Raw genomic sequence first — 14,740 nt, 5'->3', positions numbered from 1 at the left:
AGTGGGTTTATTCCGAGGAATTATAGTGGTTGGTTTTTGTCTGAGATATTTGTTTATTTATCTTTGCTTTTGACATTTAACACAATCTTACTAAAACACGCGTTTATGCAAATTTTAGTAAATAAATACTCACTTAGTAAACAAAAAGGGTATACTTTATTATTAAATTAAAAATGGCCACAACAGATGAGAAGGTGGATGCTAAACCAAATATATTGATAACAGGTAAAGGAATAAGTTGTTTCAAATTTATTACATATTTAACTTTTAGAATCCCTAATTTTTGGGCAATTTTATTTTAGGAACACCAGGTGCGGGAAAGTCATACCTGTGTGAAAGATTATCCGATCAATTAAAATTAAAGTGGTTGGATTGCTCTAAAGTTGCTAAGGAAAACAATTTTGTGGAAGAGTATGATGATGAGTACGATTGTCCCATTCTTGATGAAGACAAGGTATAAACAGAGTTACTATTACATATGTATATGTACTAATATACTTATATATATGTATATTTTAATCATCTTCAGCTAATGGACTACATGGAGCCATTTATGCAACAAGGTGGAAATATAGTTGAATATCATGGATGCGACTTCTTCCCTGAACGATGGTTTGAAGCGGTTTTTGTGGTCACATGTTCCAATACTATACTCTTTGATCGTCTGAAGGAACGTGGATACAATGAAAAGAAATTAAAATCAAATCTTGAATGTGAAATATTTGGAACAGTGCTAGAAGAGGCACGTGATTCATATAAACCAGATATTGTTGCCGAATTAAAAGGTGATACCAAACTAGATGCTGAACAAAGCTTGAAAACCATAAAAAATTGGTACCGAGCATGGAAGCGAAAATAAGGCATCATTGTACTTTCAAAATTATCTCTTATAGTGAATTGAAATTAAAAATTCGTGAATACAAAAAAAAGCAAGAATAATTTGAAGTGTATTTTTTGTATATAGGTTGTAAATAAAGATATACATTTTTGTATCGAGACTATATGTGATACATAAAATATAGTTTTCAATTATTTAATGGATAAAGCAGTTTCGAATTTATTAAAAAAAACTGTTGAGTGAGAGAATTTGAAAAATAGAGGATATGGAATAATTCAGCAGTATTCTTTATGTATTAGGTTAATACTTAGAATCTATTAACAATTTCTCTTAAATATTTAAAGATTATAAAATGAGTATATATATTTATGCTTATTATAACTTTTATAATTGTACTATCAGTAAAATAAAATATTACGTAGAATATAACATATTTATATATAAATACATATTCCTTTACACATATATACCCACATGTATGCATATACAATATATATATGTATATGTACATATGTAAAATCGTGAAAAAATGAACGCTTAAATATAAAAGTCTTAAAATGCACTGCCAGTAGTTATTCCGCTCTGGTCATCTTAAACCGCAATGGGCCATCAGGAGCATACATAAACGTCACAGCATAATCCAAAGGTTTGTGATTATATTCCAACTTGTAATTACGGAGTAGCTATAGAAAACAAAAGATACACATAAAACTTTTTATTTACTAAATTAGAATTAATTAGTGCACATTTTGTGTCTCTCTTTGTTCAGAATAGAATTTTTAGACTGGAGAGTTTGGCATTGTCCTCTCTACATTATATATTTGCAAAGTACTTTGTTTTGTCTTTATTGAAACAGTGGATACTTAAAAAAATACTTGTGGGGTAGTAACTAGTTAATATATACCTTGGCCAGCAGAATTTGCATTTCTAAGTCAGCGAAACGTCTACCCAAACACATTCGAGCTCCATATCCATATGGCAGAGATGCAAATGGATGTAAGTGGTCGCCGGTGCCTCCTTGGCTGGCTTTTAACCACCGTTCTGGTTTGAAAGTTGACGCATCAGAGACGAATTCTTCCATTTGACCGGTGACAAGTGTGGGAAAAACTGCTTGCACCTGTGTGTATCAAAATGTATGTCAAAATGAAAAACTATTAAAATATTGTACAAATCGGAGTTATTGACACGTTTATTACTTACACCTTTCGGTATCCTGTAGCCACAGATTACCGTATCTTCCTGCAAAGTACGGCCGTTGCCGATTACTGTACTGTACATCCGAAAGACCTCTCTAATAAAAGCTTTCAAATAATGCATTTGGTCCAGGCGTTGTATCGAAAGTTCGTCATCTGATTCGTGTAATACGCGTTTAAGCTCCTCACGCACTTTTTGTTGTTCGACTGGGCGCGTTGCAAGCTGATAGAGTATGGAGCACACTGCCATAGAAATCTGTTAAGGAATTTGTGTAGTGATTACTGAGAAATTCTAGATTCATGTTGACAGTTCATTACCGTGTCAATGCCTACTAAAATTAGATCCAAAGCCATAATGGTAGCCACCTTTTCATTCTTCTCCGCGAGTATAACTTTTTCCAGCAGAGAGGGTTCACCGTCACGACTTGGTCCTTGTTGTTTCAAACGTTCCGTTGCATTGCCAATATATTTCATGCATACTCTAATATGATTTTGAGTAAATATTTAAAAGATATTCCCAAATATTGAAACCGAAAACATTCAATGAGTTACTTACTCTACAAAGAAATTCATATTTTTGACATAGTGCGTCCAAAGTGGCGTAGGGAAATAACGCCAGTATGGAGCCTTCAGCTCAAGCGTCGCCACATTGCGAAGTGCATATTTGGCAGCGTCGATAATCTGTTGTGGTTCAGAATCTGGCGAAAGCTTAGGCTCTAAGCAACCGAGTCTTGTATCGAGGGCAACGCGTCCGATGCCTGGGTGTGGATGGGAGGATTTTTGAATTGGAGTTAATTAAGTAAAGTTATATCTAAAACTCACACTCCAATGACCATTTGTGGATTTCATTGTCAAAATCCTCTGGCAGTTCTGAGTTCTCATCCAAAAGCAGTTCGCAGCGTTCTAAAAAGTCATTTGTGACCACTTCCAAAGGCTTCAAATAACGTCTTATGGTTGACAATTGCAGCACCGGCTTTTGTACACGCGACCGGAACTGTCGCCAAGGCTCGCCATGACTGTACCGAAAAACACAACAAAGAGAGGGAATTTTTTTCGATAAACACATTTGTTTCTTTTAAAATATCTACGCCTGTTTGTACGTACACACCCACTACTCCACCGATGTCCTCGAAGAAATCTTTCCGGATTTCACTTTTATATTTTACCAAACTCGGCATGGATGGTCTGAAAGGAGTCGTTCCTTCATTGCGATAGCACTGCATAGAAAACAAACACATATAGGTATAATAGGTAAATTTGGTTATGGGCGCTGAGCGAGTTCCCCCAGTTCAAGTTCCGAAATGGCATAGATAGCAATTATTATACCCACAACATGGCATATTAAGTTTCCCACGAAGTTTGTAACACCCAGAAGGAAAAGGCGGAGACTCCATAAAGCATATATATAAATGATAACCATGACGAGCTGCGTCAATTTAATTATGTCCGTCTGTCTGTCTATTTATACGCGAACTACTCCCTCAGTTTTTGAGATACCGGAACCACAGATATCGGACCACTATAGAATATAGCTGCCATACAAACTGACCGATCAAAATTAAGATAAAGATCATTTTATACCCTTTAAAGCCAAACAAATGCACTTGTGAAGGCTATTATAGCTTCGGTGCAGCCGAAGTTAACGTGGTTTCTTGTTTTTACATTATTAACAATGTGAAACTGATCAATGATGAGTAGAGTGCCAAAAAACAACAAACCTAAGTAAAACTCAAGTGATAGTCAAGTCTGCATTTGCTGTAAGTGTGACAAGTTGTCTGCTTGCATTACGGAAGAGAATACACATGGGTTCGGCATGACGCCTTGTGATGACTTGAGGTAAATAAAAATATAATGAGATTTGAATGGCGTAGAGCTCAACATTGTTGCGAGTAAATCCGTGAACACAAACATTCAGATGTACGAGTGTATTCGAGTGCGCTTGATGGCACTTTCGTTTTAAGAAATGTTTCTTTGAATTATCATAAATAATGAGGACACTCCCGCCATCTTCGCAGAATTGTGTTCACATTCTCAATTACTCACCTTTTCGATTTCGTCGGCATCGTATATGAACAGCAGATCCGGGCGGCCGATGAGGCCACTGAAGCGTACAATCCGGCCATAGCGTTCGTGCAATAGTGACGAGATCTTCGCGACGTCAGATATTGTGTATTGGCCGATTATGGGCATCATTCTGTGTATAAAAAAAGCAAAAAAACAAAAATGAGGATAAAGTAAAATATTTGAAATAAGTGAATCAGAAGTGTGTGCGCAAGTGCTGGAGTGGGTTATACAATGATAGGGTGAGTTTGTGATTTCGGTCTTTCGAAAAGCTGCGCACAGTTTGTATGAGTCTCACGCACTGCGCAACGCTTATTAGTGGCGCGTGCATACATTTTATTGCTCAAATTTGCATTAATTGCACTTTGCAAATGCTGTTAAGTATTATATATACTCGTACATAGGTACAAAAAAGAAAAGTCTGCCTTACAAGTGTGGCATATGAGCCCGGACTAAGCGAGTTCTAAAATGCGTCAGAAGAAGGACGTTTCATTGAATAACGCTTTTTGTCAGAACTGAGGTTTAAGTAATATATAATATATTGAGATATCAACTGCATAAAATGGACTTTAGGTCGACAGAAAAGTGTAGCTGCTGTGGTCCTGCAGTAGAAATACTAGTTCAGGGACAGTTCCAATGCTTTCTCTTGCAAATATTTCTGGGGTTTCTGCACACGTGAAGAGACCACCGACTCTTAAGTGTTCTCAGGTCTTAATAGAATATACTACCAGAAGAAAGTCTCGAAACAGAGGCCGTTGTGAAGTTAAAGACCAATTGTACAAAATCGAAAATTAGTGGTCGAAGTGTTGGAGGTGTCGAAAAGTTGGAGGATCGCTCAATCACCTATACTATAGAAAAATAAGCAGAATTGATATAATTATTGCATTTGAATTTAGTTGAACTCCGTCAAAGGTTGAAGGTGCCATTCATTACTATACTCATTTGCATATTTGCACTTGTAAATACATGTGACTACCAGCTATCACGATCGGTAGCAATTACTTGCTCACTTTGCAAAAGAGTGTGAAATATTTTATTTGGTTGAGCAGCTCACACTTTATTTTTACCAAGAACTGCAAACAATTAACACTTGTAACCAACAACAATAAATTTCTGTTTGCGATTTTTCAAACAAGTGCAAATAACTACAAATATCTTATTGATGATTATTTGGTCACTACACATCTAGGTGCCTAAGTAAGCCTCTACCGTCAACTGAGCCTTGAATGTTGTGCGGGCATAAAAGTACACAAATACTGCTTTGATTCATCAGCAAGCGGTCAAGTTGATGGCTACTCAAAACCATAGAAACTCTTTGTTGTTGTCGTTGCTGCAATGTGCTGTGCAAGTGCATCTGTGTGAGTAATCGTGAATGTTTAGCGCCAAAAGGGCAAGCGGCGGGGCCCAACCAATTCTGAAAACCAGTCCCGGTGACAAGCTGCACATAAACACTGCCATAGTGGAGGGCAGCCAGCCTCCAACTAGCGGGATGCCGAAAAAGGTGTTAAAAAGCTTCATTTTCGTTGACCTTGAAATATATAATAGGAGTTAGATGGAAGCTAACTGTGCTAATGAATGTGAATGAGTATTGTTGTAGGCACATACTAATAAGCGAGTAGTGTTCAACAGGTTACATTCAAGTTGTTTACATTGTTGTCGTTGTTATTGTTACTTGTGCCCGAGTATCTATTATTGATTTTATCGCATCGCTGTCTTAGGAAGGTGACCGTAATCATTGATAAAACTGAAAGATTCTGCAGAAATTTGTTGCACTAATTGCAAAAATCGTGAAATAATGACTACGGATTTAAATTTTAACATTTTTCTGTTGCAAGTTGGCAATTGAAGAGACAATTTTTGTTATCTAACATCCCGAAATTTCCATAATTTAAATATATGGTACATAAGACTGAAACCTTCGAATCACTTTGTGAATGCCCGAATGCCGAAGGAACTACGTTGATTGCCATCTGCACCTACCACTCTTGATAAAAATACAAGCGAGTCTAATATTTTCTCACTGATTAGTCGGAGACTTTTGAACCTGAAAACCGAAGTAATTTTTCCTGTCATCACCTATTTCTTAAAAAACCTATTCAGTGGCGCGCTTATATAATACACACACATATTATAATTTTGATTATGGCAAACTTTTGATATTAATTTTAGAAAACTATTCAAAGTATTTCGCCTTTTAAAATTTTCAAAATATTTCGAAATCTATTAGAATGCTGACCATTTTGATGAGATTATTCATTTACATATTCAAAATGCGAATTCCAAAATTATTGCGTTAACGGCAGAAACGAAAGACTACAAGCGAAATGAAAAACATAATCATTCTATACTCACACATACATATATGCATATACATATATGTACATATAGGCATACTAGAAGGGCAAAATGGCAATTGTTTGCTGCAAAAGTATATATTATGAAAACAAAAACAACACTAGAGAAACTACTTTTCAGAATTTTTACATTTCAAGTCAGCATATACTCTCATACGCTTATACGAAATACGGACGGAATATACCGGTATCTTGCCATGATTTTGCCATAATTTGGCATGCTGAATATCACTACGACATCATGTTGCCCACGTTGCTGCGTTGTTGTTGGGTAACAACTGAAAACCGCTTACAACTTAAGTGCCCGCACAGATATTCTCACATAATTGCCATTCGTGCGGATGGTGAGGTGCGGTGTGTGTAATTTTCTACTATTAAAGAGTAAAGTAAATATAAATAAGGCCAAACGCTTGCACCGCAACAACGCCGCACGTCACGTCAGTTAAATGCGTAAACATAACAAAATTAAAGCCTTTACTGTGACGGGCGTAAGACTGCCCAACTTTACTAAATATTAGGAACTTTAACAGAAAAATAATTATAAATTTAATCAAGAATTATAAGGCATGTAGAGAGAACTGTCGAAAATTCGAATACATATTCGATACTATTGACTGTCCTTGTAAATTTGGGAATTCTCAACTACTCACTACTAGTTGGTTAGCATAACAGTGGAGAGCAATTAACACCCCTTAAAAGATCGCCATGTTTATAAATGCTATTAATGTGCGACTGCAGCAGAACTCCACACATTTCGATGCTACAAGTATTACCATTTCCTGTCGGGTGCTTTGTTGGCGTGTTTGACGACTAAATTTTTACTACAAATAATTAAATATACTTGAAAAAAAGCACAATCATCGTATTTTTTTGGATAATTTGGATAAAGACACAAAGCAAGTCTGCGCGCACGCTACTGCAAAAGAAACCCACATCATTACAAAAACTGCATACATATTTGCCATAACAAAAAGGCAGGCAAGCGTTCAAATTTGTTGGCAAAAGTGTGCGCGATCACTTTTTGTATGAATGAAATGTTGAACGAAACAAATTTAGTTTCGATGGCACTCGAGCGCTGCGCAAATAAACTCAGATTTATGAAATATTTTAAAGCAATAAAAGACAAGACAAGAAGAGCAATAAACCGCCTTTGGAGTGCTTTGCCGGTTGGGGGTCAAGTTGAAGAGCTGTGCCACAAAGCGCGTCTGCCTGTTATTTGCGCTTATTATTACGTGTAATGTGGGCGCTAATGGCTCGATGGCATTGGTGAAGGCCGCTGTGGCAACATAGCGTATGCTCACATAAATATTATATATGTACAATTATATATATTACTAGGTAAATACCTATGTTTAGTTAATGGCTGAGGATGGCTTAAAAGACATTTAAGTGCGTGCGTAGAGGCTTGATTTCAAATAAATTTTGAAATTGCGCTTTGGAAATAAATTGCTGCTATAATAATATAATATAAATATATAACACTAATTTTTTATAAATTTCCTTTAATTTTACGCTGCACTGAATGATATATTGAGTGTGATTATCGAATAGAGAATAGAGTTGAGAATGATTTTTATTTAGTGATTTATAAACTGTACAAAGGTTTAAGAGATAGCAATAGCATTTTCTGTTGCAATTTAGTACAAACTCGAAACTCGGTTAATTTTTTTTTATTTCCCCAAGTATGGTTAAATAATGGAGGATGATGAATCAATGCGAAATACTAAATTTGTCAACAACTAGAGTCAAATTCTGTCAAAACACCAACAACATAGAAAATAAGGCATGTTTTTGTTGTTATGCAAATTGTGTAATTTTTATACTTGAACCCTGCTGAACTTACTTACTAAAAGCGGCTAATTGATGAACCTCGATCACAAAGTTGAAAAAAAGATAGAATATATTTCAATTGTTGATATAAGTTTTTCTGTGTAAATGTATGCTTAGACAAAGAAAAGCTCAACACCTCAAAGATCTGTTACAATAACATAAATAAATCGTATAAAGATATTGTACAAAATGTTCGCATAAATTAATGCAAAGTGTGTACACTTTAGTTTGATTGATCACACACCACAAACTACATCACACTTATTATTTACTATGCCTGTGTGTAATCACAAACAATTTCACATAACGGTAATGTTTCTGCGACGAATTGTACATTTAATTACTCACGCACACAGTCACACTCGGGATTGTTCGTTATGTGCACGAATACACTTTACAAATGATATAAAGCCCAGGCGAATTACACTTTGACTTCGGATTGTAAGAGAAGTGAAAGCAAGTTCGTCGCTTAAGTCTTTCGTTTTCATTATTTTGCAGTGCAAGTTGGCCAAAAATAAATAAATTAGCATTTCCCGGCACTTTCTTTCTACCAAACATTGTTTTTGATTTGAGAAATTAATAAAAATGACGCACACTAATTTACACTACACACAACAAAAAAATATATATATACATAAACATAAGCGTGTGAATGTCAGCATGTAGCGAAGCATGAATGCACTAACTGCGCGCAGAAATTTCGGTGAATTGAGCGCAAGTGCCGCGTTAAAGCGAATTCAGAGTGCTTATCACTGCTACGCTACCACAATTACAACGCTTTATTTGCTTTCGGTGAACAAAGCACTGCTTAAATATTTATATGTACATTACTCGAATGTAAGCAATGTGTTTTTGTGTGATGGCAATACTTACCGCCAGGTGTTGCCCAGTATGGGTATAGGCTTCGGACCGGGTACCTCGTTGTATGGCAGTGCATTTTGCCATTCGCTCGTCTCATGCACTGCAGTGACACTGCTGCCGCTTCTACCCGACGTAGCCAAATGTGGACAGGCTATTTCGGGGCTGGTGGCCGTGTCCGCCGTCGCAGCAGCACTTGAGTTTTCGCGGACGTTATCCGAAGACACTGCTCCGGATTTGGTGGAAAATGGCGTTTGATCACCGATCTCGTTGAACTTGGCTCTTGCCCCAACGCTGCCACCAAAAACATTACTATTTACGCTAGCGCGCCACAAATTGACGGACAATCCGCGCATACCGCTCATTGTAAAAGCTCTCGCTTTGGCGGCTACCAACACTTGCTTCACTTGTTGCAATTACAAGTAAGTTTTACTTTTTTTGGTCGGAAGTGAATTTCTTGCTTCAATCCAAAAGCTGTCTCTATGCTTACAAAGTTGATTACTTGATGTGTGATTGCTGAGCACTTATTAAAATTCACAATTCGTCTGAATTAAACGTTCACATAACCGGACAAAGAGCGGTTGGGATAGAGCCAGCAGAAACATGAAATAAATTACAAATAAAATGTCTGCGGAGTAAGTGTCAAAAGCGGAGAGGGAGGCACGAAGCAATTATGCACACTTCACAGCTACTAAAAACAGCAATTTGGCAAACAACGCACTGTGTCACTGTAACACTTGACCATTCAAAGTCACCACTATCGCTACATTAATTTAATTCCCATTACAACACTTCCCGTTTGCAAACAGCAATTTTTATGTTTTACTTTTTCTGCACGGCCAATGGCTCCGGTATCCACTCGCAATTCCCTTCCGATAATCCGCTGTGCCAAAACAGACGCCAATACCACAACACCACTTTTCGAACGCCTCTCGTCAACTGATTTGAATTTATTTAGCAATTTTTATGCTGGCCGTAATTGTCTTAATGAAGGCGCAGCTTTTTTACGTGATTCAAAAAGAGCTTTTATCGTAAAGCCGCTTTTAACGACTTTTATCGACGGCGGATTGTTCTGGGCTTTGTTGAGCTGCCGAATTCGTGTTCCCCACCATGCCATGTTGCCGGATGTGAGCAAGTTTTAAATAACTCAAACAGATATATAACTTAGAAGCAGACAAAATGTCGCTGAAACTTGTGTTTTCGTATTGATTATAAAACGAAGTCTGCTCAGCGAATGAAGCTACGCTGGCGCTTTAGTGGTGAATATTCTTTATCTATTCATTAACATTCTCTGGTATAACGGTAATGCGCTATCCAAATTCGGTATGCGTAATAACATCATGAGGACAATTCGTAGAGCGAACGCTACAATGAGTTGAGCATAAAGCAAATTATAGTTCGATGTTTAACAAGGTTTGGAACCGCAGTGTGCCTGTGAAAACCTACGTCTTAAAACTAGGTTTCTCGTATAGAGCTTCAACCTAGTAAACTCTGTAACCCAAGGCGAGCATCTAGATGGTAAATATCAGTTATGTATGACAAGGATGAAGACCAGCTACTAGTTTGGGTATGCAGACGTATCCGGCATGGAGCTTCATCAGTCATTGAAGGGTATTTAGTTTAGCCGTTAATTATTTAAATATATAAAATTATAGTTTTTCATTTTCCTTTTTAGTACAAACACCCCTTTTAGCGTCTTTACCGATTGTTTGTTGAAATACTGCTGTTTCGAGTCAAGCATACACCCTTTCGAGAGAAGAACCGGAGAGTGTGCTTTTTTGATTTGCGCTATAGGAATTTTTATAATATTTTATTACTTTACAAATATTTACCTTTAACTATTGTGCTAAATATGAAAACCATTAAAATTTTAATTGTATAAATTATATTTATTATACATTGTAATTTATCGTACTTTCTTTCACATTTAATTCACAATTTCTTTGCTTGCATTTACTTTGTATAAGTAGAATATTCATATTATTTAAAGTTATTATAGCTATGTATGCTTACTTAAAAAGGTAATATTTCTTCAATTTATATATGTGTTTAATCGAAACGTTTATTTTTATTATACAAAAATGCATTTTGTAATAAAAATCTTCACATACATATACTTATAAGAACTTCTTTTTGAATAATAAAAGTAACAAAAGTCTTCGTTTTGTTTGCAATTCACCATTCTACTAATTCCACCTATTCCTATGATTACGCTTAACACGAAGTAATACGTAAATATATTAGTTTATAGATAATTATATGATTTTCGAAGTAGAGAAATGCGTATGTATGTATGAGTGTGTGTATGATTCGTGCTTCTAAAAAGGGCTAGCATAGATGTATGGAACTTAATTTGTATTCGAATAGGTATGGCAAATGGTTCTTCCTTTTACTTGATTTTAATTTAAAATTTTAACTTAATAGGACCTGCAACATTTCGCTGTAGGTTAGATCATTTTCCATTTGTTGTTTGCACAATGACTACGTTTTTTTTTAATAAAGAACATTGTCAATCGTGTAAATGCGTTGGTCTGGTTTCCAGTAGAAGTTATACATCAGCTGAGTTTCGTGTAATATATATGTATGTATGTATTATTTTTACAAATGATATACATGCGTAATTATTAGTAACATTTAGTGCAACCATTTATGCACTTGTTAAATTCAAAAAACCTCGAAATTTGTTCAGCTCAACATAAGCCTTTTTAAATGCATAAAAAGTATGTGACTTTAAAAACCTTTGATCAGAAATAATAAAATCTTATATGAAAAGTAGCTAGATTACAAAATTTTCATAGCATTGTGCATAAACCAATATATATATATATATATATACATAATTAAATAATATAAATAATTCTAATTTTTAATACGAAACGCTTTCCCTATTGTTTAATTTTATAGGATTGAGGTTTTTTATAAACGCTCCGCTATGCATTGCGGTAAGTAGTTTTGTAGGCATTTTATAATAATGTTTCCAAAATAAACTATTTGTTTTGGAAAAATAGCTTAGAGGAGAAGCAGGAGTGGAGACTTCCGCATTATATTTGAACACAAGTTTTTTGAAAAGTAAAATAAAATGTTATTAAAAGCTTCATACTAAACAAATTATAAAAATTGTGCTCTTCGTATATTAAGGTTTTTTATGAGCAGTGAAATGGCACTTTCTGTAGGGAAATGCAAGAAAACTAAAGCAAAAGACTCAATTTGGATGACGTAGAAACAAAAACAGTTAGTTACACTATAGTGAGTGGAATAGTATTAATAAAACTGAACATCCAGTTGTGTTAAAATTTTTGTAGTAAAACTTTTGTTTACAAGAACACGATATTTTCATATAAATGCATGTTTGTCACTTTAAATCTAGATTAGTTTTTATTTTTAAGAAGATTTCAATAGCAAGTAGATGCATATAGCGGCAAGTAATTTCAGTTGTGCATATTTAAATATAAAGTGCAAATACATATACACATAATCTGAGATAGTTAGATGTACTTTCATAAGTTTAACATGTGTATATAACAATATATATGCAGTAACCTCATATCCTGGCAGTATTACCCGTTATTGTAACTATGAATGCAATGCAAATTTGCGCTATAGCTTTCATGGCTAGATTACTGTGGCCTCGCGTCATAATGTTATTAACGCCCGAATTCTATGGCACTGGGCGGACTTGAATTCAAAACCAACAACTGTTGCAGCTAAACACTTTCAAACAAAATTACAATAACCGTATTCGTAGTGAATGTTATAGCGCGCAAAATTAAATGCAAGTCACAAATGTGGCGTGGACTATCGCAACATATGTTAGCTCATACTACTTTACGGCAGAATATAATTCTTTAGTGTATATTAATGTATACATACATAGGAGTATGTAAACTTGCATACGAGTACATGTTAACATTTTAAGGTTTCACATCAATTTGCTCAGGACTATCTTCTGCGTATGGTTCAACAATTTTCAATATTTAAATTATTTGTAATTTTTTAATTTTAATTCAGATATTTCAGCTTCGTTATCGTTATCGTTTTCGAATTCAGTTTCCTTATTGATATAGCCGTTTCTGGTATTACTTTTACTCAAAAACTTTAATCTTTCATTCACTTGCTTAATCGGTAAAATGTCGTTAAATACATATATGTACATACATATATGACAATGCTCTTACATAGAATGGTTATGTACATGTCACGAATTGTTATATATATATATAGAAATTATAACAAAATCAAAAGCACTCTTAAAACACATTTTGGAAATTTACTTAAGCAGCACTTAAACTTAAACTTAGAATTCAATTTATTCTTAATCGTTTTTCATGACTTCCCTTAACGTCTGTATAAAAATCCAATTTTACTTTACTTACACCAAAATATCGATATTAAATATGTGTACGAATACACTAGCTCTTAAACTTTAAATATTAATAATGGCAAATAATTAGAATTAGCAGCCAAATACGTCCAAATTCATTTAGCGCATATTCTATAGACAACTGAAAATTTAGCACGAAACCAACGACAGAAAAATGTTAATGTTTTCATTTGTTTGCTTTCATTTTGATTCGCTAAGTTTATCGAGGTTTTTGTTGTTTTTCGTTCTAATTTTTTTTTTGTTTTTGAAAACCTTTCATTCGTCATTCAATACTTTTTCCGTTTCTGTTGGTTGCGCATTTGTTAATTTTCTTATCTGAAGCACTTTCGTCCTATATTCGTTTACTGTTAAACTTCGAATTCATTCGCCGTTATTGCACTCAAGTCCTTCATGAGTCCTTCTAGATTGGCCATTTCTTGGTTCAGCTCTTCTGTTGAGGTGCTTGGCGCTAATCGTTGTATTTCATCGTTGGAGTGTGCCACAGATGAGCCGCCTTGTAATCGATTCGTGGGCGTGGCAGCTGAGAAGGAGGGCTTCTTGTAGGGCGATTGATTTTGTGGACGTATTGTTACGGCAGGTGCTGAAACATATGTGTGTAGAACAAATATTAAAATTGATGACAGTGCAATCTGTCCACAAACAATAATTTTTACATTAAATTTGCTATACATTATCTTGTTACTTACTGTGTTTGTTGATGGGTGTCGCAGCCCCCGTTGGTGGTGGACCTGGCACACTAAAACTCTTCAATGGATGACCACGTTTTGCACTCTCGATAGTTGAAACACCACCGTTGTTTGTGGGGCCACCACCTGGGCCCGCACCGCCGACACCATTCTGGTAACCAGGATTGCTGAAACGAATAATACATTTATTACATTATCTCTTATGAATTTCGAGTCAGAATTTATTATTTATATTTAAAAATATCTATGAGGTAGTGAGAGAACAATGAGAATCTTTTCGGCATTTTGGAAATATTATAATGTAGATCATTTCCATCACTCTGTATACCATGAGTTTTTCGCCGTTTGCCAACATTATCTGGTTTAAAACCAGAGAGATACGAAAATCAATTATTTAATTATTTTATTAAAGATTATGTAACTATTAATGAAAAATAGATATGTAGGAATCATTTTTTTGATTTAGTATTTTCCTCTATTTCCAAGTATTTTAATTGAACTTTGCAAAATATTTTCATCTCCGCTACTTCCATAATAAT

General features: G+C 35.1%; 3 protein-coding genes across 8 annotated transcripts in view; 1 reads left to right on the top strand and 2 right to left on the bottom strand.

Moving 5' to 3' along the window:
* The first annotated feature begins 65 nt into the window (after positions 1-65).
* Ak6 (adenylate kinase isoenzyme 6) lies at positions 66-1,017 on the top strand. The gene is made up of 3 exons (XM_014238702.3): positions 66-225; positions 303-454; positions 530-1,017. Exons 1-3 carry the CDS (start codon positions 174-176, stop codon positions 857-859), a joined length of 534 nt encoding a protein of 177 aa, XP_014094177.1. The 5' UTR covers positions 66-173; the 3' UTR covers positions 860-1,017.
* Positions 1,018-1,122: 105 nt separating this feature from the next.
* Cyp301a1 (Probable cytochrome P450 301a1, mitochondrial) lies at positions 1,123-10,056 on the bottom strand. The gene is made up of 9 exons (XM_014231882.3): positions 9,150-10,056; positions 4,075-4,225; positions 3,136-3,248; positions 2,854-3,047; positions 2,588-2,789; positions 2,350-2,512; positions 2,039-2,287; positions 1,743-1,955; positions 1,123-1,521 (listed from the first exon to the last, which is right to left on the bottom strand). Exons 1-9 carry the CDS (start codon positions 9,497-9,499, stop codon positions 1,411-1,413), a joined length of 1,746 nt encoding a protein of 581 aa, XP_014087357.2. The 5' UTR covers positions 9,500-10,056; the 3' UTR covers positions 1,123-1,410.
* A 946-nt stretch (positions 10,057-11,002) lies between these two features.
* Positions 11,003-14,740, bottom strand: part of fra (neogenin protein frazzled) — a 128,102-nt gene continuing 124,364 nt past the window's right edge. For all 6 annotated transcript variants that reach the window (XM_036367523.2, XM_036367524.2, XM_036367526.2 and 3 more), the window contains exons 11-12: positions 14,202-14,368; positions 11,003-14,095 (exon numbers count right to left, since the gene is read on the bottom strand). In XM_036367523.2, coding sequence (XP_036223416.2) covers positions 13,863-14,095; positions 14,202-14,368 — 400 coding nt within the window. In that variant the 3' untranslated portion in view covers positions 11,003-13,862. The remainder of the gene's footprint in view (positions 14,096-14,201; positions 14,369-14,740) is intronic.

The sequence above is a fragment of the Bactrocera oleae genome, chromosome 4 (assembly GCF_042242935.1).
Source record: "Bactrocera oleae isolate idBacOlea1 chromosome 4, idBacOlea1, whole genome shotgun sequence".
In the NCBI taxonomy this organism is placed as follows: Eukaryota; Metazoa; Arthropoda; class Insecta; order Diptera; family Tephritidae; genus Bactrocera; species Bactrocera oleae.
The sequence above is the reverse complement of the archived record's forward strand: the minus strand, read 5'-3'. Positions and strand labels throughout refer to the sequence as shown.

Excerpts from the sequence above, each read along its gene's own strand:
- Cyp301a1 (XM_014231882.3), bottom strand. The coding sequence starts at position 9,499 with ATGAGCGGTATGCGCGGATTGTCCGTCAATTTGTGGCGCGCTAGCGTA. Across the intron at positions 4,226-9,149 it reads ATACTGGGCAACACCTGGCG|AATGATGCCCATAATCGGCC; the intron begins GTAAGTATTGCC and ends TTTTATACACAG. Across the intron at positions 2,513-2,587 it reads AATATGAATTTCTTTGTAGA|AGTATGCATGAAATATATTG; the intron begins GTAAGTAACTCA and ends AAATCATATTAG.
- Ak6 (XM_014238702.3), top strand. The coding sequence starts at position 174 with ATGGCCACAACAGATGAGAAGGTGGATGCTAAACCAAATATATTGATA. Across the intron at positions 226-302 it reads ACCAAATATATTGATAACAG|GAACACCAGGTGCGGGAAAG; the intron begins GTAAAGGAATAA and ends ATTTTATTTTAG. Across the intron at positions 455-529 it reads CCATTCTTGATGAAGACAAG|CTAATGGACTACATGGAGCC; the intron begins GTATAAACAGAG and ends AATCATCTTCAG.